Source organism: Anomaloglossus baeobatrachus, chromosome 3, assembly GCF_048569485.1.
Source record: "Anomaloglossus baeobatrachus isolate aAnoBae1 chromosome 3, aAnoBae1.hap1, whole genome shotgun sequence".
NCBI lineage: Eukaryota > Metazoa > Chordata > Amphibia > Anura > Aromobatidae > Anomaloglossus > Anomaloglossus baeobatrachus.
Window position 1 is genome coordinate 504642029 of NC_134355.1, and position 27021 is coordinate 504669049.

The following is a 27021-nucleotide window of genomic DNA, read 5'->3' on the forward strand; positions in this document are numbered from 1 at the left end:
CACCCAAAAACTGCATGGTTTGGCAGGAAAAACAGCAGAAAATAAAATGCGTTTTTTTTATTTGTTTTTTCATGCTTTTTTTATGCATTGAGATAGGAAAGACATTGGAAAAAAAAAAGCTGAAACAATTGACATGTTCATTCTTTAGTGCACATTTTTTCTTCACCAATATCTGCAATGTGGCACAGCACTTCAGGATTTTAATAGACTTTGCTGGGATGTGCTTTCCCTTGGATATTGATTAAAATCCGCAAGAAAAAAAAAACACATGAAAAAATCTGATAAAGCAGCATGTGCATAAACCTAAGGCTGTGTGCACAGTATTTTTTTATGCGTTTTACGTGCAGATTTTAATCAATATGTAAGGGAAGACACATCCCAGCAAAGTCTAAGAGAATCCTCAAGTGCTGTCCACACGTTGCAGATTTTTTTTCCTTGCAGATCTTGGTGCAGAAAAAAACTGCACCAAACAATTGACATGTCAACTGTTTTCTATCACATGCATAAAAAAATGCATATATAAAATGCATATACCCCCCCCCCAGGCAAAACAGCTGCAAAAACCACACGTTTTTTCTGTGCCATTATTTTTCCTGCCAAAAGATGCAGTTTGTGGTGCAGACAATCTACATCCATATCTGCAATGTGGAATCAGACCCTTAGGCTCTGTGTATACGGTGCGTTTTTAGCGTATTTTTAATGCATTTTTGGATGCAGTTTTGCCACAAAACTGAGTGTCAATCCTTATGCCAGCTAAGTCAATGAGAATCCCTAAGTGTAGCGCAAGTTGAGTATTTTTTCTTTGCAGATTTGGTGCAGAAAATAATCTGCAGAATGTCGATTCTTTCAGCCTTTTTTCACCCATTGAACACGGCAAAAACGTGTGTTTTTGCACTATTTATCCTATAGAACTGCACAAATTTCTGCAACCAAATACTTAACATGTGCACATAGCCTTTTGCAGCCCTCTCCTCCCTCAGTAGTAATAGTAATCAGGCATATCCCTAAGGTATTGTAGGACTCTCTCTATGCAGGTTCTTTTTTTTCTGTGACGCTGGATGATCTCCTTATGAATGGAGATTCGGGAGTCCATACATAGCAGAGCGTACGTCTAATAAATATACGAGTTACGGCTATTACCTTGGTAGCACTCTCCAGGTTAAGGCCGGAGATTTTCTGCAGGACTGCATCCTTTTTGGTGTTCATTTCTCGCTGCACCGTCCCTCCTGGGATATTAGCCCCCGTTCATACTCCACTTTCTCTTCCATTTACTTCGCTTTTGATTAGATTTCCCACGTAAGTTCTGGAAAAACTCAAACTCTGACAGTCTAGGAGAGAGTCTCCTTCCTCAGGCCCGCTGTTTGTTCTTCTCACATTGAAGTGAAGACATCTGTTCCTTTTTTGCCTGTAAGATCTCTTGCACACAGCACCACGGCCTGTCATACTCCCACTATCACCTGCCACACTTGAGAAGGGAATGTGGCTACAATCTACCGATATGCTGCTTACTGGCTTTTCCTAATAAAGGCAAAATGCATCTTCTGGAGATCTGACTGTTAGATTTACATTACAAAGGCGAGCGGGGTGGTAGCGTATTCCAGAGACAAGCACTTATATATCTCCCACATGTAGCAAATCATTATAGGAAGCTACAACTGCGCCTACATCACTAACACAAACTCACAGACAAGTGGTGAGAATAATATGCTACGTCGCTTCACTCATTAGTAAATATTTTACTTTTCAGTTGTACTGAATAATTCATATAACTTGGTATCCGCGACTTCTCCCGAGCTGCACCAATCCTCTGGAGTGCTCTATCCCAAGAAACTAGGACGATCCACAGCTTCAGACACCCCTTAAAAACACATCTTTTTAGGGTGGCCCATCACCCTACCTAATTTCAAAACATTAATTCTCCCTCAAACTCCACTGTACCCAAAACATTACAAAGATTGGCTGGTGACTGACTCATGCAGCCTTTATCTATCCCCCTATTTTTTGGAGATGGCTGGAATGTCATTGTAAATAAGCACTTGAACCTTGTGTAACCCCCACCTCACTCCATTGTAGATTGTAAGATCTTACGTGTAGGGTTGTCCTTATTTTAGCTTTAATATTTGTATCTTCTATAACTGTTACTTATGTTTATTTGTATATGAACCTCTGAATTGTAAAGCGCTATAGAAATAAAGATTATTATCCCACAGGATGACTACCTATGACTCACAGGTAACGGCTTCACCTTTTAGTTATATTCATCAGTACTGATAACGTCTGTCAGAGCCAAAAGCAAACTGATTACTAATCCCACGGCTAAACAGGAGAGGTTGCGTGAAACGTGTCCTTACACAAGGGGTAACCCTGGAGTCACAGATTGTTGTGGATTCCTCCCATTGCCTGATAACTGCCTGCATGGCAGTCTGGAGGATGGCGTTCACACTTCCATGGATTGGAATGTAGAGAATGTCTCAGGTGATAGGATCACATCTATCTGAAGCTAAAGGCAGTACCGGAGCACATTTCTGCTGCATATTCTGCTTTCTGTGAGACCCGATAAGTAATGGGACTGTTGGATAGTCACTTAGGGGAACCAATGGGTTGTGCTTGTGCACACTGGGTGATGTGAGGATCCACAAAAGAGAGACTACAGACTTATGATCAACCTGAACCACCCCTTTAAGGATTATGTAATAGCCTAATGAAAATTGCAGCAAGATAGCCATGTTTTTTTCAAGAGGGTCTTTTAGGGCATTTATGATGACCTGTGTGAAATATACGGCCTTTATGCTTGACTAATCCACCAGTCTCTCCGCTACTCCCCGACCTCTCCTCCAATCCCTTCACTGGCTTGCCATTGCCCAACGACTCCAGTTCAAAACCTTGACCATGATATAAAAAGTCATCCATCTCCTCCACACATCTGTGACCTAGTCTCCCAGTTCTTACCTGCACGTAACCTCTGATCCTCAGAAGATGACCATTTCTCCTGCCCTCTTATCTCCTCTTCCCACAATCGCATACAAGATTTCTCCCGTGCTTTCCCCATACTCTGGAACTCTTTGCTCCAACACATCAGACTCTGGCCTACCATGGAAACCTTCAGAAGGAACCTGAAGACCCATCTCTTCTGACAAGCCTACAACCTGCAGTAACCCTCAGTCCACTATACCGCTACGTGACCAGCTCTGCCCCCACATACTGTACCCTCACCCATCCCCTGTAGACTGTGATCCCTTGTGAGCAGGGTTCTCTCTCCTCCTGTTCTTGTCTGTGCCTTGTATTGTTTATGATTATTATACTTGTCCCTATTATGTGTACCCCTCTTCATATGTAAAGCGCCATGGAATTAATGGTGCTATAATAATAAATAATAACATGTACAAGCAGAACATTACTTGTCCTTCATACACAGGAAACCAAAGGCTTGCTTTCTTAGTATCATACAGTATGTCTGTAGATATAACACTTGGTTATGTCTTCCTTGAGGAGGTGAAGCTGCAGTTACAGCACATTAATATCAGATTGCACAATCCCCTATGCTCCCACAATTCACACAACTATGTAATCAAAGACCCAAATTTCATATTTTTATAGCCTTATGTATCATCCTGAAAGTGACCACGTTTCACATGTATTGAAAACATCTGCGTCTCACCTAGATGTAATCTAAAGGCCACTTTACACGCAACGACATCACTAACGAGATGTCGTTGGGGTCACGGAAATCGTGACGCACATCCGGCCTTGTTAGCGACATCGTTGCGTGTGACACGTACGAGCAACCGCTAATGATCAAAATTACTCACTTAATCGTTGTCCGGTGGCTCTAATCCCGATTATTGTTGCTGTTGCAGGACGCGGGTTGTTCGTCGTTCCTGCGGCATCACACATCGCTATGTGTGACACCGCAGGAACGAGGAACATCACTGTCCCTGCAGCCGCCTGCAATGAGGAAGGAAGGAGGTGGGCGGGATGTTCGGCCTGCTCATCTCTGCCCCTCCGCTTCTATTGGGCGGCCGCTTAGTGACGCCGCATGAACCGTCCCCTTAGAAAGGAAGCGGTTCGCCGGCCACAGCGACGTTGCTATGCAGGTAAGTATGTGTGACGGGTGTAAGCGATGTGCGCTACGGGCAGCGATTTGCCCGTGACGCACATCCGACGGGAGTGGGTGCTTTCGCTAGCGATATCGCAGAGAGGAAAGTGGCCTTAAGATATTGTGCGGTAACAATCAGGACAGTCACAGCCTCCCCAGTCACAGCGTCCCTGATGCATTTAGTCCCCTTGTATCATTCTGATATTACTCATGGTGTGTCATGCTATGTGATCATCTCAATGGCCGGCATACATTCTTACATCACCCAATGAAAAAAAAATATGCTAACAACAATTAATAATGAAATAGATCACTAATTCTAACATCAAGCACCCAGAGGCTGACGGTACGGCTATGTTCCCATATGGTCTGTGGTTTCTGGTATACACTGTCAGCACAATGCCAGGCTGTGTATGATGGAAACCAGTATCTCAGGCTCTGTTCACATCCATTTCTCTGTTCTGTTCTAGCCACAGAATATAGGCTCAGGACAGAACTGGTGTAACATGATGGCTACAGATGTTAGCCATTTGTTGTTTATTGCCTCCGAAATAAAACAAAATGCCACATAGCTCTTTTCCTTTTGAAACATTTGAACCATCAAAATCAAAGAGGACCTGTCCCCATGTCACAATGTTTATAGAATTGAAGAAAAAGCGCATCATGCAGAACTTTTTCTTTAGTTTTAAAAAAATTGATACATATAAGAGGATGGAAAAGAACTCAATAATGTGTCGGCTGCTGCTTAATACGATATGTAAATACCTCATTTTTTCCATTCATTCTGTCAGTTCCTAAAAACTCAACACTATTTTTCTTTTCTCAAGGTGGAACAGATGAATGGAAAACAAAACTCAGATGTGAACGGGGACTTATAAAGGTGCGTGTCCACGATCCGTACACGCTGCGTTCTAGACGCAGTGTTTTCCCTCTTGCGGAGACGTGAGTGTTGTCCACAGGAGAAGGCAGAATCGTGCCCACGATCAGGATTCTGGGCGCTGCGGCTTTCACTGTGTTCTTCCCGCTGAGAACACTGGCATCTCCGCAAGCATAAATTGACCTGCTTCAGCACGGAAAGCTGGCCACCTGTCAGTTTAAGCTGCGCAAAAAAGAATCACAGTGGGCAGATTTCTATAGATCCCATCCACTGTGCTTCTACTGTACAATGCAGCGTTTTCGATGCAGCATCCAGAACGCTGCAAACACTGAGCGTGAGCACTCACCATAACTACCCATTTTCATGGGACAGAATCGAAGTGGAGCCTCCACTGCATACTGCACACTAATCATTGTCTAATGTGTCAGTCTTCACTGTCTATTGTTAATCCACTCATAAGCCAAGAAGATCAGGACAAGTAGTGACCAGCTAGAACATATGACAACTCTGGGTACCATATTGATGACCTGTAATTACATAATATGTTGGTTTTCACCGCCATCAATAACTGTACAATTAGAAGACAAATTCTGGAAATAGTCTGCATGAAATGACCTATGATGTTCCATCCTCATAGAGCAAGCTATTCTCATTCAAAGAGCTGCGGCTGTAAAATCCTGAATAAGGGAAGATCTCAGGATACCGGATGTCTGCTTTTAAGCTGGGCGGTGTTAGGGGTGCAGATATCAAGCTTACTCAGCTGTTGTATTTGTGCTGTATCTAAGTCTATGTACACAGGACAGTCTAGGAACAATAGTTGTGTGATCCTATTATATTACCCATGGATCAGGCTGGATAGCGTGCCACTGAGATCGTGTACAAAAATGGCACGAAAGGCAAAACTGTATTCAATCTCCGTTATCAGATTATATGGAAACAGTCGCTTCATATGCAGAACCAGATGCTGAAACATCACAGAACAACCTGCAGCTGCTATGGGATAGTCACTGTGAGCCAGGGCCTCTCGTAGGTGAAAGGTTAGAAGACCACCATAAAACAACCCACAGTGCTTGGCAGCTGTGTATACCCATAAACCTCACCTACTTGTTATCTTACACCAAAAAGCAAATATTTACACAGAGCAATCAGCCGCCTCTCCGCACTGTGCAAAACGTATCTGACATTAAGATGAGAAAATATATATCTTAATGAGAAATATTATTTTTCCACAAGAAATGGATTCAAAATTCACATTTCACAAAAGCCCCATTCAGACGTCTGGCTGGTACACAAAACACAATGTGATTTATATCAGCGATTTGGATCTGAGTATCATCACTCTGTGGTCTTTTTGTCAGTTCTTATCAGTGATTTTCATGTATGAAAAAATAAACTGAAAATCTTCTTGTGTACATTACAATGGTGTTCATGGACAGCACACTGATGCTGTCTGTGTACTGTCCATGATTTTCACAGAAATAGACATGAATGAGCAATTTTGATCCAAGGTTCCGATTAAAAACAGACATCTCTAATTTTTCAACCAATACACAAACGGTCTGCAACGAAAAATGGACAAATGAAGAACTCTTAGTATATTTACATAACCTTTATAATATTATCTATAACATACACAGATCGAAGATATACATGAAAATGAATGAGGCCAAAGAGTAACAAATCTGTTGACTGGTACTTAATCAGTATACCAATTCAGAGTCAAATGCTACATTTAGTACTAGTTCACACTACTGCCAATGCATTCTCAATTCTGTTCTTAAAGGGGTTTTCCATTACTGAGGTTACCCACCTTCATTTGTCCTAACTATTCCTAAAGGCCCCGTCACACTAAGCAACATCGCTGCTAACGAACAACTTTTGTGACGTAACAGCGATGTTGCTAGCGATGTTGCTGTGTGTGACATCCAGCAACAACCTGGCCCCTGCTGTGAGGTCGTTGGTTGTTGCTGAATGTCCTGGGCCATTTTTTAGTTGTTGCTGTCCCGCTGTGAAGCACAGATCGCTGTGTGTGACAGCGAGACAGCAACAACTAAATGTGCAGGCAGCAGGAGCCGGCTTCTGCGGAGGCTGGTAACCACAGTAAACATCGGGTAACCAAGAAGCCCTGTCCTTGGTTACCCGATATTTACCTTTGTTACCAGCCTCCACCGCTCTCACTGTCAGTGCCGGCTCCTGCTCTGTGCACATGTAGCTGCAGGACACATCGGGTTAATTAACCCGATGTGTGCTGTAGCTAGGAGAGCAGGGAGCCAGCGCTAAGCATTGTGCACTGCTCCCTGCTCTGTGCACATTTAGCTGCAGTACACATCGGGTAATTAACCCGATGTGTGCTGTAACTAGGAGAGCAAGGAGCCAGTGCTAAGCGGTGTGCACTGCTCCCTGCTCTGTGCAGCTGCACCCTGTACTCTATACCCAATATATGTACCCTGTGCAGCTGCACCCGGTGTGCGCTGCTCCCTGCTCTGTGCACATTTAGCTGCAGCACACATCGGGTCATTAACCCGATGTGTGCTGTAACTAGGAGAGCAGGGAGCCAGCGCTCAGTGTGCGCTGCTCCCTGCTCTCTGCACGTGTAGCTGCGTGCGCTGGTAACCAAGGTAAATATCGGGTTGGTTACCCGATATTTACCTTAGTTACCAAGCGCAGCATCTTCCACGCGGCACTGGGGGCTGGTCACTGGTTGCTGGTGAGATCTGCCTGTGTGACAGCTCACCAGCAACCCGTGTAGCGACGCTCCAGCGATCCCTGCCAGGTCAGGTTGCTGGTGGGATCGCTGGAGCGTCGCAGTGTGACATCTCACCAGCAACCTCCTAGCAACTTACCAGCGATCCCTATCGTTGTTGGGATCGCTGGTAAGTTGTTTAGTGTGACTGGACCTTAACTAACACTTTCCTGATATACTTCTGCTACCTACCCTGCTCCTGTAAGCTGATCTCTCTGCAGTGCATATATTCCTATGTTGATGTTTTAGCGTTGATTCCTCTAGTCTGGAGACCGGAATCACACCAACTGAGCAGGGCATGTTACTGGTGAGGGCGGCGCTGCCTCTCTGTGAGTGACAGCAGTCTGGGCACACATCACACTTCACTCTCCTCTCAGCCTGCTTTACAGTGCGGTGCTTTCATGTGACAAGTGCTGCAACATGCCGATCACAAGGTGTTCCAGAAAGAATCATACAGTTTATTGCAACTTACAGTGCCTTGCGAAAGTATTCGTCCCCCTTGAATTTTTCAACCTTTTCCCACATTTCAGGCTTCAAACAAAGATAAAAATTTTAAATTTTATGGTGAAGAATCAATAACAAGTGGGACACAATTGTGAAGGTGAATGATATGCATTGCTTATTTTAAATTTTTGTAAAAAATAAAAAACTGAAAATTGGGGCGTGCAATATTATTCGGCCCCTTTAAGTTAATACTTTGTAGCGCCACCTTTTGCTGCGATTACAGCTGCAAGTCGCTTGGGGTATGTGTGCATCAGTTTTGCACATCGAGAGACTGAAATTCTTGCCCATTCTTCCTTTGCAAACAGCTGGAGTTGAGTGAGGTTGGATGGAGAGCGTTTATGAACAGCAGTTTTCAGCTCATTCCACAGATTGTCGATTGGATTCAGGTCTGGACTTAGACTTGGCCATTCTAACACCTGGATACGTTTATTTGTGAACTATTCCATTGTAGATTTTGCTTTATGTTTTGGATCATTGTCTTGTTGAAAGACAAATTTCCGTCACAGTCTCAGGTCTTTTGCAAACTCCAACAGATTTTCTGCAAGAATAGTAGTGTATTTGGATATATCCATCTTCCCATTAATTTTGTCCCTGCTGAAGAAAAACAGGCCCAAACCATGATGTTGCCACCACCATGTTTGACAGTGGGGATGGTGTGTTCAGGGTGATGAGCTGTGTTGCTTTTTGGTATCGTTTGGCATTGTGCCTAAAAAGTTAAATTTTGGTTTCATCTGATCAGAGCACCTTCTTCCACATGTTTGGTGTATCCCCCCGGTGGCTTGTGGCAAACTTTGAACAACACTTTTTATAGATATCTTTGAGAAATGGCTTTCTTCTTGCCACTCTTCCATAAAGGCCAGATTTGTGCAGTGTACGACTGATTGTTGTCCTATGGACAGACTCTCCCACCTCAGCTGTAGATCTCTGCAGTTAATCCAGAGTGATCATGGGCCTCTTGGCTGCATCTGTGATCAGTCTTTTCCTTGTTTGACATGAAATTTTTGAGGGACGGCTGGGTTTTGGTAGATTTGCAGTGGTATGATACTCCTTCCATTTCAATATGATCGCTTGCACAGTGCTTCTTGGGATGTTTAAAGTTTTGGAAATCTTTTTGCTACCAAATCCGGGTTTAAACTTCTCCACAACAGTATCACGGACCTGCCTGCTGTGTTCCTTGGTCTTCATGATGCCCTCTGTGCTTTAAACAGAAGACTGCGACTATCACAGAGCAGGTGCATTTATACGGAGACTTCATTACACACAGGTGGATTATATTTATCATCATCAGTCATTTAGGACAACATTGGATCAATCAGAGCTCCTCAATGAACTTCTGGAGCGAGTTTGCTGCACTGAAAGTAAAGGGGACGAATAATATTGCACGCCCCAACTTTGTTTTTTATTTTTTACAAAAATTTAAAATAATCAATAAATATCGTTCACCTTCACAATTGTGTCCCACTTGTTGTTGATTCTTCAGCATAAAATTTTAATTTTTTATCTTTATGTTTGAAGCCTGAATAGTCGGAAAAAGTTGAAAAATTCAAGGGGTTGAAAAATTCAAGGGGGTTGAATACTTTCGCAAGGCACTGTAGATCCAGCTAAGCTTCATCATGTCGAAGTACCCCTCCTGACTGGTTAACAGGTAAACATAAATAAGATAAAAGGAAGTAGAGGGGCAATTGAAGGACTAAAATCCACATATTTTATTAGAATTACATATTAAAAGTCCATTGTGGAGCAGGCCTAAGAGGTCTCTTATGCCTGATCTACAATGGATTTTTAATATGTAATCCTATGAAAATATTTGGATTTTAGTTTTTCAGTTGCCCCTCTACTTCCTTTTATCTTGTTCACAGGGTGATATACTATCTAATGATCAGCACATCAAAGCATTGTACTATAAAACAGGCTGAGAGGAGAGTGAAGTACGATCTGGGCATGCGCGCCCAGATTGCTGTCACTCACAGAGAGGCAACCCCGCCCCCACAAAGAACGTGGCCAGCTCAGATGCTCTGATTCCGGTCTCCAGACCAGAAGGATCAAAGATAAAACATCAACATAGGAATATATGTTCCACAGAGAGATCAGCTTACAGGAGCAGGGTAGGTAGCAGAAGTATATCAGGAAAGTGTTAGTTAGGAATAGTTAGGACAAATGAAAGGGGGTCACATTAGTAATAGGAAAATCTCTAAGCTAAGGAGAATCAGTCATATTGCCAGATCCCCTTAGACTGGTCAGATGTGGCAGCATTGCCTTAGATTTTCAGTGCATAACAATATGCTGAAATTTACAGTATGATAAATGTGTATGAGGTTTTTAAAATCTCTGTAGAAATCAGAGCAAACTGTGGATTTTCACAACTAATTATAGCCTGTGCAATGCACCTACAGCAACCCTTCATCAAAATCTGCATGAAAGACCTATCTCACATCAAATCTTTGTCCCTATTCAGGAGACCATTGTGAATCCCCCATAAACCTGGATTCAGCCCTATCCCTGGCAAAGCCCCTAACTTCAGTGAAGGAAACAGTCCAAAATATGGCACCTTGGACGCCATTTAAGCGAGTTTTTATGAATAGTGTAGAAAGCACAATGTGAATCTGACATTTGTGCGCCATACGACGTGACTCATGGTACCTTAATTTGTAAACTAAGGCGATTTAAGAACCGTTTTCTTATGATTTATATTGATGACTGTTACATTTAATTAATGAGCACAGTAGGGAAATGACAAAACAAAAAATACAAGTATAGAATCGAATCTGCGTAGATACCATATAAACAAAGCACAAGGCCACACACACCAATCCCCACATCTCTTCTCTAATCTTGCCTAAATATGAAATAACACTGAGGAACGCTGACGAGACTGTATATGTTAAATATACGGAGATGAAGTCTGACACTTTGCTCCTAGAAACCAGTCACATTTCCTCAGGTCAGTCTGACCTACTTCTAAACTCAGCGCAAAATTTCCCACTTCAAGTAAGGAATTTTTGTTAACACTTCAGCAGCCCTTCAGCGATTTCATAAAGGCTTCACAAATACTGTACAAATAATTAGGACAGCTACTGTGACTACCGTGCTGATGTTCTAATGGTTCCTGAAATGATGCATATCTTCATAGCCACTGCCAGAAGGGCAAATATTCCTCTGCTCACCAGATGTTACCTCTATGCTACACATCAAGCCCAGGATATTACACTGTGCCTTCAAAGAATTAACTGGACAGGTCGCACTTAGATCAGGGCATCCATATGATATTCTGCTGAAGATGAACCAAAAGTTCCAATTGTAATCCCTGAAAAAGCAATTTGGGGGCAGGACAGGTGGAACGGTCTTCTTTCATTAGAGATTGGACTTCAACTAAAGGAAAATGTGTTATTCGACTATGCTAATTGGCCATTACGGTTCAAAAAAGGGTACAGGCAAACATCAAAAGATATTTAACACGCTCCCTATTGGAATTTCAAGGAGTTATTAAAAAAATTCTTTAAAGATGATTTCCCATTGGTGTTTATAGCATATAAATATGATATACCATACATAAGTGATTGGTGAGCATCTAATTACTGTGACTCCTGAGAAAGGACAGCCCGGACTGCCCACCCCAAAGGAGCTTAAGCAGGGGTGGGATTTAGCCGGTTCTGTCCGGTTCGGGAGAACCAGTTGTTAAAATAGCAGCCGGTTCCCCGAACCGGCAAGAAACAGCTCCGGCGATCCGGTTTCCTGTATTCATTTGTGTTAGTGTCTCTTTAAGACTCTAACACAAATGAATCTCCGTACCTCCGCGCTGCACTATCTGTTCCCTGACCCGGTGTGCAGTGACGCGCTGACACTGCAGAGAGGTCACGGCAGTGGGGGGGGGGGGTTAGCTCCTCCTCCTGACGTCTGTCAGCGTTAGTGTGCAGAGACGAGAAGCGGAGAAGGACGACAGACAGAGGAGCAGCCGCCGATGCTTGGGGCAGGTAAGCGCTCAGTGAGCTGAAGATGCAGGGAGAGGAGACCACATAAGATGACAGCTATATGGGGAGAGGAGACCACATAAGATGGGAGCTATATGGGAAAAGGAGCCATATGGGACAGTATCTGCAGGGGCAAAAGAGCACATGGGATGAGATCTGCTGGGGAAAGAGGCCATAATGGGATGGGATCTGCTGGGGAAGAGGCCATAATGAGATGGGATCTGCTGGGGAAAGAGGCCATAATGAGATGGGATCTGCAGGGGGAAAGAGGCCATAATGGGATGGGATCTGCAGGGGGAAAGAGGCCATAATGGGATGGGATCTGCAGGGGGAAAAAGGCCATAATGGTATGGGATCTGCAGGGGGAAAGAGGCCATAATGGGATGGGATCTGCAGGGGGAAAGAGGACATAATGGGATGGGATCTGCAGGGGGGAGAGACCACATGGGATGGGATCTGTAGGGGAAAGCAGCCACATGGGATGAGATCTGTATGGGGAAGGTCGCCCATTCCAATTTTAGCAGGGCTCCATTAGTAATAATTTTTAAAAATTGTAGAAAAAACGTTTAATACAATATGACTGACAGTGACGGGAACAACTGGTGCTGGACAGGGGAGCGAAGGTAGAGGAAGGGAAGAAGGGGAAGAGATTATACTTTAAATTACTTGGATTTTTTGGTTGAGGAAAGTGCGTGAAAATGGGTGTGGCTAACAAAATGGGTGTGGTTACAGAATGGGTGTGATTACAGAATGGTCGGGGTTTACAAAGAACCTGTTAAAAATTTGAATGCCACCCCTGGGCTTAAGGGAAGTCAGCATAACTAAGGAGGGCTGATAGGCCTCTGGATATAGCAAGGGGTTAAGTTGAGATTGCACATTGTGCGGAAAAATTGGAGGGTGGGGTCATAGGGGCTGTTGGGTTGTAGGACCCTATGATTGAACAAGGGGAGGGCAGTTATAGGGTAATATATAGCGCAGGGCTTTGGAGTGGGGGGTTGTCTTTGATAGCTGGCAGACGTCCAGAATCATCCCGCCCACCCGCCTTATTTTTGGAACTTTTGGAGATCGACATAGAGAGATGAAGAGGTGTTGACTTTGTCGCAGCAGGCGCAAAGAAGGGGGGTATTTAAAGTTGGTGGATTGCACAAAAGAGCGAGGGGGGGAACCCAGTGCAGGAATGGGTTACCTCAGATTGTGCAACGGTATGGTTGATGGGGGTCCCTGCTGGGCTTGGTCTCAGTGAGACATTGGTTGGGCAACTCTCGGCTGGGTGTCATTGAGCCAGTGTATTGCAGCTGAGGGCACGTGGTGGAGCTGGTGTTGCAATCGATTACAAGGGGAACCTTCACTTAACCCAATAATAACAAGCACCAGAAAAAGAGGGGGTATTATATTGATGTGTGAAAATGTTATTGTTTATATTGTTAATTAATAAATGGGGCTGCTGTGGCCTTTTACATCCAATGTCACACAGTCTTTATGTCTTAATTATAGGTTAAGAAGTCAGGAAAAGGGGGTTTTGGGTTGTGGTCGGTACGGTAAGGTAAGGCCCTCAGTCAGATTTTCCTGAATCAAGGAAAAATGCTGAACCTTATCTCAGCAAAGAAGTAATTGCACATGCTCAATCAGTCTCCAAGAAAGAATTTGTGTCATCAGTACCTGTTAAAATATATCTATACCCAGAGCTCCAAGCATGAATTCAGTTATGTAGAGTATGTCTATGGATGGGCACACACGGTCAATAGGTCTTGGCCCACCACACGTTCAGCCGGCAGCAATTTCTACTATACTTCCTATATACATGCATATTCGGTTCGGTAGAACATTTATATGTTCTTGATATCAGATGCGAGTAGCAGCTTATCTCTTAGCCAACATGCTTGATCCTTTTGCCATTCCCATAAAAGACCAAACATGTGTCAATCAAACAATTTATATACATTGGATGGTTGACCGATCCCGATAATGGAGGAAATGGTTCATGTAAGGTTAATATGAATGGCCTCCTAAAGAGAAATGGTGGGGCAGGGTTGTCTGCTAGACTTATGTGTGTGTCTGGCTGATAGACATATCACCCCCACATAAGTGAACATGGCTGATAGGAAGTAGCATTTCTTAAGATAAATATTAAAAGGATGTAAAGATCTGCTGCACAAACAGAAGCTACATTTGAACTTTGCGAAGAATTGTCCAGTCTGTAGTTTGGAAATAAATATACGTTATTAAATACAGTTATTTTGAATAAAGCCTGCTAATCGTTAAAGGGAACATGTCCGCACCGTTTTACTTATGGAGGCAGTGGTACAGCCGTATAGGCGCTTGTCCTCCAATAAAAATGGACCTTTTGTTTGTATAGACCGATTTACCACTGATGAGAAGAATAGTGGAGGAGCAATACGCAAAAATGGGAGTGCCTTGTGGGCAGGGCAGTGCACTTGGGCTGTTTCTTTCAGGTGCATTAACCTGACTCAATGCACTTCCAGCCTAATCTGTATAGGGTCTATCTCTACAAGAAGGTATTATTTTGAATTGCAGAGATGCAACTACACAGCCAAATCAGTAATCCTATACTTAAAATCATGTGGATATGTTCTCTTTAAAGGGAACCTGTCAGGTGCAATATGCATCCAGAACCACGAGCAGTTCTGGTGCATATTGCTAATCCCTGCCTAACCGTCCCTGTATACACTAGCATAGATAAAGAGATCTTTAGAAAAAATATTTCTAAAGATCATTCATTATATGCTAATGTGGCCACCGACTAGTCGCAAGAGCGTTACTTCCCTTGGCTAGTCGGCCCCCCTTAGCATGTAAACACGCCCTTGTGGTTATGCTAACATGCTAATGAATGTGCAGCGTCAGAGGATGATCTCACTCACCTCTCCGCTGCCACTGCGCCCGACGCTGAATTTTGGCTCAGTACGCATGACCCCCGGACTTCCGATCATGCGCAGTATGGAGCTGGGTGTACGCATCCCGCCTTCAAACTGGTGTATTGTGCATGACTGGAAGTGCTGGGGACTCCTGATCATGCGCACTAATCCTATGCCCAGCGTTCTTAGGTGGTGCAACGGACACAGGTACGTGCGTCACTGCCGATGATGCTGGGCAGGGGGCATCGAATAGTATGTCAGCATACCCTGTGGGCGTGCTAACATGCTAAGAGGGCAGAATGAGCGCAGGAACTAACGCCCTTGTGACTAGTTCCTGCGCTCATTAGCATATCATAGATGATCTTTAGAAATACTTTTTCTAAAGATCTCTTTATCTATGCTAGTGTATGCAGGGACGGTTAGGCAGGGATTAGCAATATGCACCTGTGACGCCCTGGACTATTCAGATCGTCATAGGGTTTTGCACAATCTTTCTCTCCCCGTGCAGGGCTTGACCCCACCATGGTTCTGGGAACCCAACCTGCAGTATTGCTTCCACCAGCATTCACAATTCCTAGTTACACACCTGTCAGGCACACCAGTTGGCTGCTTAAGCTGGAATAGGGCAGTCGACCTAGGGGTCAGACAGAGTGGTAGGACGGCGGGGAAAGTCAGCGAGGTAGGAAGTGCAGAGCAGAGATGACAGGCAGAACAAAAGTAGCTCCCAGTGAGTGAGGAGCTGGGAGTAGCAGCTCCCCAGAGAGCAGTGGTAGCCCTCGAGCTGTGAGGAGCTCTGAGGAAGCTGGGAGTTGTAGCTCCCAGGAGAGAGGCAGACTAGGTCACAGACAGTGGTCTGGACCTAGAGGAGTCGGACCACAGGTCGCAGGGGATTGAGGCTAGGTGCCTGGGACCTGTCTTAGAGGACAGTCAGCAGCCTAGGCCTAATCACCGGTCCGGGACCAAAGGCTTGATGGGGTACACGGACCCTAGGTCGGGGAGAAGCTTCAGGCGACCCGGCAATTAACCTGCGGAGAACAGGACCTGTATGGGTGAGAGGTATGGGCTTTCCAAACAAGCGGCCCACTGAAATCCCAAGCGTGAGCTCCTGAGAGCAGGCTCCTTCACTAAGCCATAGTGGGGAGCGGAGCCTGGAAAGCTCCAAGCTGACGGGCCACAAAGGACACTTTAAAACTAATGTGCCAGGAGGCAGGTCACAGACCACCAGGCAGTGCTGCAGGAGACGGGACCCGGACGAGCTCCCCTCAGGAGACAGCGGCAGTCAGAGACTTGGTTTACCCTGTTGTCAGCGTCTGCTTCATTGCTGAGTGAGTACCCGACTGAGTCACCATCCAAAGTCCCGGGGGCCTTCCCCTACCTGTGAAAGGTAACATCTTGCTGCCCCACTCCATCACCCCGGGTACTACCAACGGTGGTGTCACGAACTATATACCTATCCCCTGTAAATACCCCCTCTTCCATTTGAGTGTGGCCCCCAAGCCCCCGGGTCCGGAGACCCTCGAGCCTCGAGTAATCATTACCCCCGGATCCGAGCGTTTGGACCGCTGAAGGGGCGGCACACACCCAGAACTGCTCATGGTCCTTAGTGCATATTGTACCTGACAGGTTCCCTTTAATGCCTTGTGCATAGGATGTATGGATACACAATGTCTTTTTAGTTGTCTCCTGATCACTGCCGCTGGTGTTTCTTTTAAACTAGCGATGCTGCTGTAAGAATATAACATACAGGTCACCTTTTTAGCTGCTTTTGAAGTCTGAATCTGTTAAAGAAGCTTGAAAATGAAAGACTGAACATACACACAGCAAGTCATTTTGACATTGTAATACATATGTTCATTCCTTTTAGTATTTTTGAGTTTTTTCAGGGGAAATCTGCCTGAAAAAGATGTTGTGTGCACATAGCCTCATGGTGGCTCCTGCTAACAGGACTGCGGTGTACAGCCGCCTGGTCACTATAGATTGCTCTTCACACTGAGACAACCCACCGGTGGACAGCTACTTACATTCTCCACCAAGAGCCAAGTCCACCATTTACCTAAGAACAAAGGTGGATAGTTTACGTCCAGACAATAAATGTGTTTTGCTAAAAATCAAATCACTGACTTCACGTCCACTCTTTGCTCTTGAAACAACAGACAAAGGCTACAATATTAAAGCCATTTGTTTTCAACAGCAGGAGATAGTGAAAAATAGAAACCCTGAAATTAAGTGTGTTTATTGTACCAGCCTGCCAAGAAACTATAATTTACCTGTGATTATAAGTGTTGATTCGTTCTGGTGACAGGTGAATCTGACTACGACGGCCACCTAATTATTGCACCGCAACATACCAGATCTACGGTATAAAAGGTGCATGAGTGGCACAGCAAGGGAACAATTTACAGAAGAAAGGCGTGATGGCTGGCATTTACACCAAAAGCTACTCACTGCCATCTGACACAGGAACTCTGCTATTGTGGAAAATCTGTTCATGTGAACGCAGTGCTAGGAATATATTAGCAACTGCTCGAAAATAGATTTTGAGGTAGTGCCCTCCATACAAAACAGTTATGTAACTGCAAAACACGAAGAAAACAATTAACTCAAAAAGTTAATGTGACTACAGATGAAACGAAAGAACTGCACCAAGCCAAACAAACTTAATATACAATTACACCTAACAGAAACCTGCTATAGCCTCCTTCACGCAGTCATTTGGTGCATTTTGATCTTTCACCAAATTTTTCATGTTGAATTAGACACACAATGTCTTAGGCCGGTTTCACACATCCGACTTTTCACCGGTTTGCCGGATCCGGCGCTCTCCCGTACAGACAATACAGTACAGTGACAGCGCTGTAACTTCCGGGTCACATGCGGCGGTCACATGACAGCATGTGACCGGCGCTTGTTGCGCTGTCACTGTACTGTAGTCACTGTATGGGAGAGCTCCGGATCCGGCAAACCGGTGAAAAGCCGGATGTGTGAAACCGGCCTTAGTCTACAGAAAGTCAGCCTGGCTGCACTAACTACTGGTATAGAGAGGTGCTCAGAAGAAAATTAGTAGTCAATAAAAAAGAGCAAGCTTCGGCACACTCAAATAAGAGAATATGAAATGAAAAAAAAATGTTCAGGTGATTTTATTGCAAGGCACAAAAAAAGGTTCATCAATTACACCGACGTTTCAGCTCGTAGAGCTTTTATCAAGGTTGTACTAAAAAAGATGTATAAGGACATGGACCATACATTAGATGGATCAATTGGATCAAAATGTGGTTGTGGAATGATGCCTATTGCTGCAATAATACAAGTAGGTGTGAAAAGGAATGGTGATGATGCCAATATACACTGGCGAAAAGTGATGCTGTCCTTGGCAATAGTCCTCAGAGGAAAATAGAAAGTTTTCTCTCCTGCTGTCCCCTGGCGTTTAAGAGTGCACACCCTGTTCCCCAATGACTCCGTTCATAGGCACTTCCAATGGTCTCCTTGAAGCATACCACAGCCTGATTTGAATGTGGATCTGATATGCATTATATGGTTCAATCAACCTGGAGAGATTCTCACACTTACACACTTACCTTTAGGATTTCCATTGCACTAAGCCTGTATTGACGGTTGCTATTAAAATACCCCTCTGTGACGCCATAGGCGATTCATGCTCTTCGGCTCCCAAACTTTCTATTTTCCTTTGAGGACTATTGCCAAGGACAGCATCACTTTTCGCCAGTGTATATTGGCATCATCACCATTCCTTTTCACACCTACTTGTATTATTGCAGCAATAGGCATCATTCCACAACCACATTTTGATCCAATTGATCCATCTAATGTATGGTCCATGTCCTTATACATCTTTTTTAGTACCACCTTGATAAAAGCTCTACGAGCTGAAACGTCGGTGTAATTGATAAACCCTTTTTTGTGCCTTGCAATAAAATCACCTGAAATTTTTTTTTTTATTTCATATTCTCTTATTTGAGTGTGCCGAAGCTTGCTCTTTTTTATTGACACAATGTCTTAGTGGCTGCAGCGAGGAATAAAACATTTTCTTTTAAATTTTGCCCCTCCTTTGTGGCGATATTCGCAAACAAAGTAGCATCTAATGAGTTAACTTTTGTTAAGTCCAAGTGGGTGTTATGAGATAGCAACTTATACAGGGAGAAGTAGTACAGGCTCCCAGTGAAAAGTATCCAATAACACCCACTTGGACTTACAAACAATTAACTTAAATACTATGTTGTTATTTACCGTATATACTCGAGTATAAGCCAAAGCACCTAATATTAGCACAAAAAACTGGGAAGACATATTGACTCGAGTATAAGCTTATGGTGGGAAATGCAGCAGCTACTGGTAGTAATGTGCCCATGTTGTCTCCTATACTAATGTTCACATATTGCCCCTGTAGTAATGAGCCCTCTAGTAATGTTCCCCATCATTTATTAATGTCCTTATTCCGGTCCCCTTCTTGTCCCCCATTACGCTGTTGTTCACATACACTCTCAAACAATTATTCTTCCTGTCCTTTGTACCTGCGGTGTCCTCTTTCCTGCTTCTTGCGGACCGCAGGCACATAGACCCCTCGATGATCTCAGTCAATGCACGGGGCCGCCGCTGTTGTCGTCAGTGCTTTACTTCAGTTGAATGCTTTGCAGTGCCACAAATCATTCAAATGAAGTAAAGCGCTAACGACAACAGTGGCGACCCCTGTGCCTGCGGTCCGCAAGAAGCAGGTAAGAGGACACCGTGGGAATGGAGGACAGGTGAGAATAATTTTTTGTGGGACCCTCACTTGAGTATAAGCTGAGGGGGGCGTTTTCAGCATCAAAAAATAGGCTGAAAAAATTGGTATATACTCAAGTATATATGGTACTTATTTTTGCAATGCCATAAAAAATTATTTTGTAAAAATTTGTCAACAGTAAAATAGTAATAGTAACAACCTAAAAAAAAAAAGAATTCTGTCCACATACAAAAGTAGGCCATCCTATGGGACAGCCCAGGCAAAATACACACATTAGGCTTGGACTGTATGAAAAATCAGAAAGTAAATTGGCCATGTGTTTATCGGCATAGTGGACGGGTGCAGGAGCTCACTGCAATTTACAAATAGGCTGTGATTTTCTTATGTGGACCATCGGTCAGTGTGGAAAATCGCTGGTGTGCCTTAATCCATATGTAATTCATAGCACAGAGGATAACTTCCTGCTCGCTGGGTTCTGTCCCTTAGGGTCCACCACCATCCCGAGAACTGTATGACTTTCAAACTTCAGAATATCCCTTTAAGGTTTTAAATAAAATAAATAAAAAATGGCATAAAACTATCGAATTCCAGCCATAACCTAATTTGTTGATCCAGATGAAGGCAAAAACCCCATAAGGACCCCTTCACACCTCAGTTAAAAACACACACGTTTTTCACTGACTTGATAAAGTTGCGTATGTCCCTCCATGTGCTGTGATTTTAGCGGAGATCAGGCACTTATACTCACCTGTCCATGCTCCTGCTGTCCGTGGTGCTGATATCTCCCATGATGCTGTCTCCAGCCGCCACTGTCACGCCTCTGCTGCTTCTGGGTCGGCTGTGCAGTGCATATGTATGAGCGTAATTAGCCGGCCTGGGGAAGCAGGAGACCGCAGTGGTTTAAGACAGCATCGCTGGAGACGGGAGAGTTTAAAAAGCTTTTTATTTTAAATGTATGTGATTTTTCTGGTACATGTTTCACGGATCACACCATTGTTTGGTCCATGGGACATCAGTGATGCCAGTAAAAAACAGACTTGTCTCTGTCCGGAACACACGGACACATGTGTGCGCTGCATGGAAACAGGTCAGAGAAAAATCACTGATGTGTGCGCAGACCCATTGATTTTATGGTTCCTACGTATGTCCGTGATTCTGGTATGTATCAAAACTGCAACATAAATACCAGTATCATTGACGTGTGAAGGGGCCTAAGGCAGATGCTAATTGCAGAAAATTCCTCCCGACTCCACAGATGGCAATCAGACTAGTTCCCTGGATCAATGTCCCATCTCCAAAATATAAACCACTGGTCACAAATATCTAAAAAAAGGCATCATGTCCTGAAAGGATGGAGCATGACAAAGGGATTCAGAGTAAAACAAACTGAAAAGACAAAAGGCGCTAATAGGGTACTAACGTTACAAACGTTTGTAGGAAAAATCAGATGTGCTCACCTGATACAGTTGTGAAAATAGTCACAACTGCTATTGAAAGCGTGTAAGTTATAGCTGCAGCAGACACCACGAGGAGTTAGCGTCAAAAATTCAAATAGAAGTGGACTCCCGCGCTGTCGTAAGAAGATGGTCAGCGGTAATGGTCAAACGTGATTTTATTACGCATTTCAGAGATCATGTCTCCTTCCTCAGATAAATCATGTACATGTGTGATTTATCTGAGGAAGGAGATGTGATCTCTGAAATGCGTAATAAAATCACATTTGACCATTACCGCTGACCATCTTCTTACGACAGCGCGGGAGTCCACTTCTATTTGAATTTTTGACGCTAAAGGGAGTCAGAGACCACCAAGGGAGAATGCCAGTGTAAAGGGTTACCCCCAACTCAACGCAGTCTAAAGAGATGCTTTGATACGACAGAGATTGGAGCGTATTTCATGGCACTACTGTGGTGTTATCTTTTGCCAGTAATATATAAGGGAAGGAGCGGAGTTGCCACCAGAAGAGCAGGTCGTCTGGTTGCCTTGGCAACAGTATGATGCAAAGAGTTTTCCTGCAAAGGCTTCCGTGTTGTACGGTTGCCTAGAGACCAGTCTGAATCTCCGTCACCTTTACTTTGCACATAGCATAATTTTCCAAGATTTTTGGTGCTGATTTCTGTACCATTGACTGTGGGATTTCACAGAAACCTCAATCATTGTTCAGGAACAAAAAAGAATCTGTGCAACTTTCTTGCAAACTCCAGACCTGATTATATATGTTGTATTTGGGTCAGATTTTTCTCACCATTACATGCAGATTTTCCTGCAGCAAATTCCTTCTTCCGTGTGTGAACTTAGTCTAGCGGGAGCGCCCTTCATCAGGTTCGCTCCAATAGAAAGAGGCCTACATTTTTGTATTTAAAAGGTATGTTCACACACAGCAGCTTTGTTGCAGAACTATTTACAACTGTCTTTTTTCATTGAATAGGGTTTGTTGAAATCAATGCACAATTAGAATAGAATAGAATTAATCCAATGCTGATAAATCAATTTCTGGATCAATTCTGCCATGTTTGCTCGTTTTTTGTTTTTAACCACATTTCATGTGCTAAACTGGCCTCATCATGAAGAAGTGGCAGAAAATCTGATCGAAAATATTTTCCTATATTTCTCATCTGTGTCTCGGTGATATCGGCTTGTCAACTTTTTATGTTAATTTTCACTATAACTATAGGGGGGGATGTTCACTTCTTCACTGGGGGCGTTTACTTTTTACCTTATGTGACATTGCCCGACCTTAATTAAGAGGCATGATTCACGGGGAAAAGATAAACAAAATGCCAGCAGAGAATGTCAGAATAGGCTTTCTCTGAGTTATAAAGTAAAATGAGTGTCTTACCAGGTCACACACATCTAACTGCCAACAATGGGCGGGAGTAGAGCAGAGCTGAGTGTCATGATAAACATCACTCTGCATAAATCCCTGGTACCAGGGAATAATGCACAGTGGTATATGTGACAAGTGCTTATTGCACACTACAGCTCTCATCTCACAGCACTGTCATACACTGTTCTGCATCTTTCCCAGGAATTGGAGAATAACGCGCCGGTACCTAAAATTTAAGTTTCTTAAATTCGCATATACAATTTATTTAAGTAAGTTTGTTGTAAGTAAATACTTTACATAAGCAATATGTGTAAGGCAAACATGTATATATGATTGTAAATGGCTTCCAAGTTATGACAAATAGTAGGGTTGAAAAAGTTTAAACTAAAAATGCAAATACTAAAATCAGAATATTTGAGTATTAGATTGTAATTTGTTAGAATTCCTAATATTTTCATTATTGCTACCTGTAACACGAATATAAATATCACAGCAGAGATTTGTAACATCCCCTAAAAGTGGTTCTATGGGTAAAGAATAGCGGGGGACATTATTTCACTGTAAATCACTAACTTACGGCTTGCAATGTGAAAATCTCCCGGAATCTCACTGCCCTGCCAATCTGTTAACCAAGCAAAGCCAAGAACCCTCCATCCATCTGTAGACACTGCCTCTGCCACATATTATAAGCAGGGGGGGGCCATTTTTGACCAAGTGCAGATGTCTAAGCATTGCAGGACTCCAAGTAAATAATATTTGGACATAAACTGAATTGTTCGGGTTTTTTTAAGCACTTCATACTTTCCGGGTGCTTGGTAGCCACCATTATAGGACTATGAACAATTACAACCGCGAATGCACGCGAACACTGTGATCTTTCCTTTATAGCCCGCTATAATCATGGAGTCTTGGCTTATGTCTGCCTAATTTCCCTATAATTCTTTTATTAACAACACTAAAATGACAATTACCGCTGAGTGACTCATCTATACATGGCAAAAGGCACACGAATTATGGGAAAAAAGAAGTTTTAATTAACGTAAAGAATAATATATCCTAAGAGCAAAACATGTAAATAACAGAACAGAAACATATATGTGTTTAACATGTTCATTATGATTTCTAATCGTTTCATAAATGACGTCAGGAATATTACAATTATAGTATTCCATCTGATGGATAAATATGTAATAATATATTGGATACACTCGTAAGCAGCATGCATCGGATTTATTCACACGGTGGTGCACACGACGGACTCGCATCCATGCACTCATGGCTAGTGCAATTCTCGTAAGAGCTAAAGGCGAGGCTGTGTGGTGTATAAAGCAGGTAGCACCGGTCGTAATGCAATAGCCATGATGTTATGTCAGAGGCAACATAACAGCACACGCTGCAGTCTCCTCCGTGCACAGGCCTTGCCTTAGTGATGGATACAGCAGAGCGTACATGCTGGATTCTTACCTGATATGCACAATTTTCCTGGTGTACCATCTCAGAGCATCATACAGCAAGAGGAGATCAAAGATGATGCAAACACCAGACAGGGATTACTGCATCCGAAGACGGGACCGAAAGAACGCCCTACAGGGCGAGGAGGCTGTCTGCAGATTAAAATGGATGCTGCCTCTGCTGTTCCAACCTGCGCACTAGCACTGCTCTCTCCACAGACGCAGGCAGATCTGCTCTCCTCTGGGAGCGGGTGATGAGGCTTAATACAACATATAGTTGGGACAGAGATGGGGGAGGGAGGGCGAGCTCATCACTTACACAATTGGCCAATTATTCCGTGGACACAAAGGAAAGGCTGAGGCTGCGCTGACCTTTTGGGACTCATGAAGGCAGTTAACTGGTGTGGAAAATTTTCGCTCATTAAAAAGGAAAAAGAGAAAAATAAAATATTAGCGAGGTTAAAATAACCATAAATAACCCCGTCATCAATCATGAGAGACTCTGCCAAAAAACTGTTTATGGACATGTAAATGACCACAGATGGTGTAAAGAATGAAGAAGCTTAGGGGTTAAAACATGCCACACTAATTATACGGTCGCCCAAGACATATTTGGTTTTACACAGAAAACATTTACAAATGACAATAGTAAATTGCCTAAATTATTCCATTATCTATATCCTATTTACTATATAAGAAGAGGACCAGGAGAATTCCCGCGGCTCTGGTTTAGGGATACCCAACCTTTAAGAGGACCCCACGGCGCTAGTGCATGGAAATCTGGTAATGTCCGTTGTATGGAAAGTGCCTTTCTTGTGAGATATGATTCAGAGACGAGATGATTTGTGCTGGGACATGAGCCTGTAGCACCCGGTCCATGTGAGCGAGGAGCCACCAGCGATGTTATGTAACCGGCATCCTCTGTCCTTTCCACTTCACTGTGCCACAGTTTATATGTCCTTGTTCTAATTATTAGTGAAAGTCGCTATTCACTTCGCCTTTGGCAACAGCATCCCATCTTGCTTCATCTCTCCATAATATGTAAAAAAAAAAGTTTCAAAAAAATAAAGATGATTTAGAATTTGGAGCTTTAAAAGAATGTCATTGAGATTCAGATGCAATGCTAAAGCTTTGCCTCGTATTATGGGATGCTGAATACAATCAGCTGTCGCCCTTCACAACATATACAGAAAGAATGAATGAGAAAGTCCCTTCTGCCTTTCACACACAGCCCGGCACACATTCCTGCACTGACTAAACAATCCTTTCAATAGCCATGCCCGGGACTGTGCCCTTTACTAATCACCCCTCTCCCATTGGTCAGACAGGGCTATTGTCAGCACACAGAGCAGAATGGAGCAAAGTGAAGGAATGTGTACAACATGGTCTGGTGCCGGGCTAGTACTGGCCAGGAATGGCAGCCACAAATCCAAAAAAAAATATAGGTAAAATGTGCACAGTTCCCTTATCAGATTCCCAAAGTCACCTCTGCTCTATAGAAAAGATGAGAAGTGATCTTAAAGGCTCTGTCAGGGGTTTACAAAAAAACAATGTTAAAGGGAATTTGTCAACAGGTTTTTGCCATCCCATATGAGAGCAGCATGATGTAGGAACAGAGACCCTGATTCCAGCGATGTGTCACTTATTGGGCTGCCTGATGTTATTTTAATAAATTAAAGTTTTCTCTAGCAGTTATTTGAACGTGTAGCTCTGTAACCCCGTGCACAACACTGATTGGCAGTTTTCTGTGTACACTGTAATCAGTGTTGTGGGTGGAGTTATACAAAGCTCATGAATATGCTGGACTACCTGCAGCACAAAGAGTCCTCTAATAATAATGTCCTGCTAATAAAACCGTGATTTTATCAAAACTACACTAAGCAGCCCAGTAAGTGGCACATTGCTGGAATCAGGATCTCCGCCCCTACATTATGATGCTCTTAGATTGGGTGGCAAAACACTGGTGGCAGACTCCCTTTAACATACAAGTGGATTGAGCGAGGCCGCATTTACTAGTCAGATTCTAGCACAGAGTAAATTGCATACTTGGCTGCCATTTCCAGCACAGACACAAATCTTTGCTGCACACAGGGTATGCGCTGAGAGGATTCACAAATCTGCAGTCATACAGAGTGACTACAGACTTTTCACTGTTGACCAGAGAACTCCTTAACAATATCAGCTAGACATGTATGGTGCACGGCAGACGTAGATGTATAGAGTGAGCTGCTCACGGTGTAAGCCCGTCCTCTACTCAGCAGGTAATGGTTGTGTATTAGAGCCAGGATCTGCCTCTAACAATCGCGGGCGGAGGTCCGCTAGGTATCATTAACTTGTTAAATCCTACTGTCAAACTCTGACTGTGGAATTTAACATGCACTGGCATTGTGGCGTGCCATTGTAAGTGCCCGTTGACATGTCCATGACATGATCGTGGGTAGCCGTTGGGTTCCTATGACATCATTTGGACCTCCGTTCTTGTCATTTAAGCGGCCGGGCTTGAAATAAGACTGTGATATTCACTATATGCAGCAATGCTATGAAAATGCTGTATATAGCACAAACGATTGCAGCGTCAAGTCCCTTAAGGGGACTATTAAAAACAGTGAAACTAAAAAAATAAAATAAAAAACAAAAGTTCAAAATCACACCCCTTAAAAACAAAGATATTAAAAAAATAAAATAAATACACATATGTGGTATCGCCACATTCAGAAAAGTCTGATCTATCTAAATATAAGAGTAATTCGCCCGACTGGTAAACATTGTACACAAAAAAAAAATTTAAGAACGCTAAAACTAAGCTTTTTTTGGTCACTGCAATACCACAAAAAAATGCTGTAACAAGCGACGAAAACATCGTATCTATGCCAAATTGGTATCAATAAAAACGTTGTCTCACCCCACAAAAAATAGGTCATCATACGGCTCTAACCACCAA

At 43.4% G+C, this 27021-nt stretch overlaps 1 protein-coding gene across 4 annotated transcripts in view; it reads right to left on the minus strand.

The window, feature by feature from the left end:
- The window catches only part of SCHIP1 (schwannomin interacting protein 1), a 709310-nt gene that overhangs the window by 30984 nt on the left and 651305 nt on the right, over positions 1-27021 (minus strand). The window contains exon 1 of one of the 4 annotated variants that reach the window (XM_075340677.1): positions 24094-24320. The exons of the other annotated variants lie outside the window; for them this stretch is intronic. Coding sequence (XP_075196792.1) covers positions 24094-24123 — 30 coding nt within the window. The 5' untranslated portion in view covers positions 24124-24320. Of the gene's footprint in view, positions 1-24093; positions 24321-27021 lie in introns of those variants that run through there. 4 annotated transcript variants of the gene reach the window in all.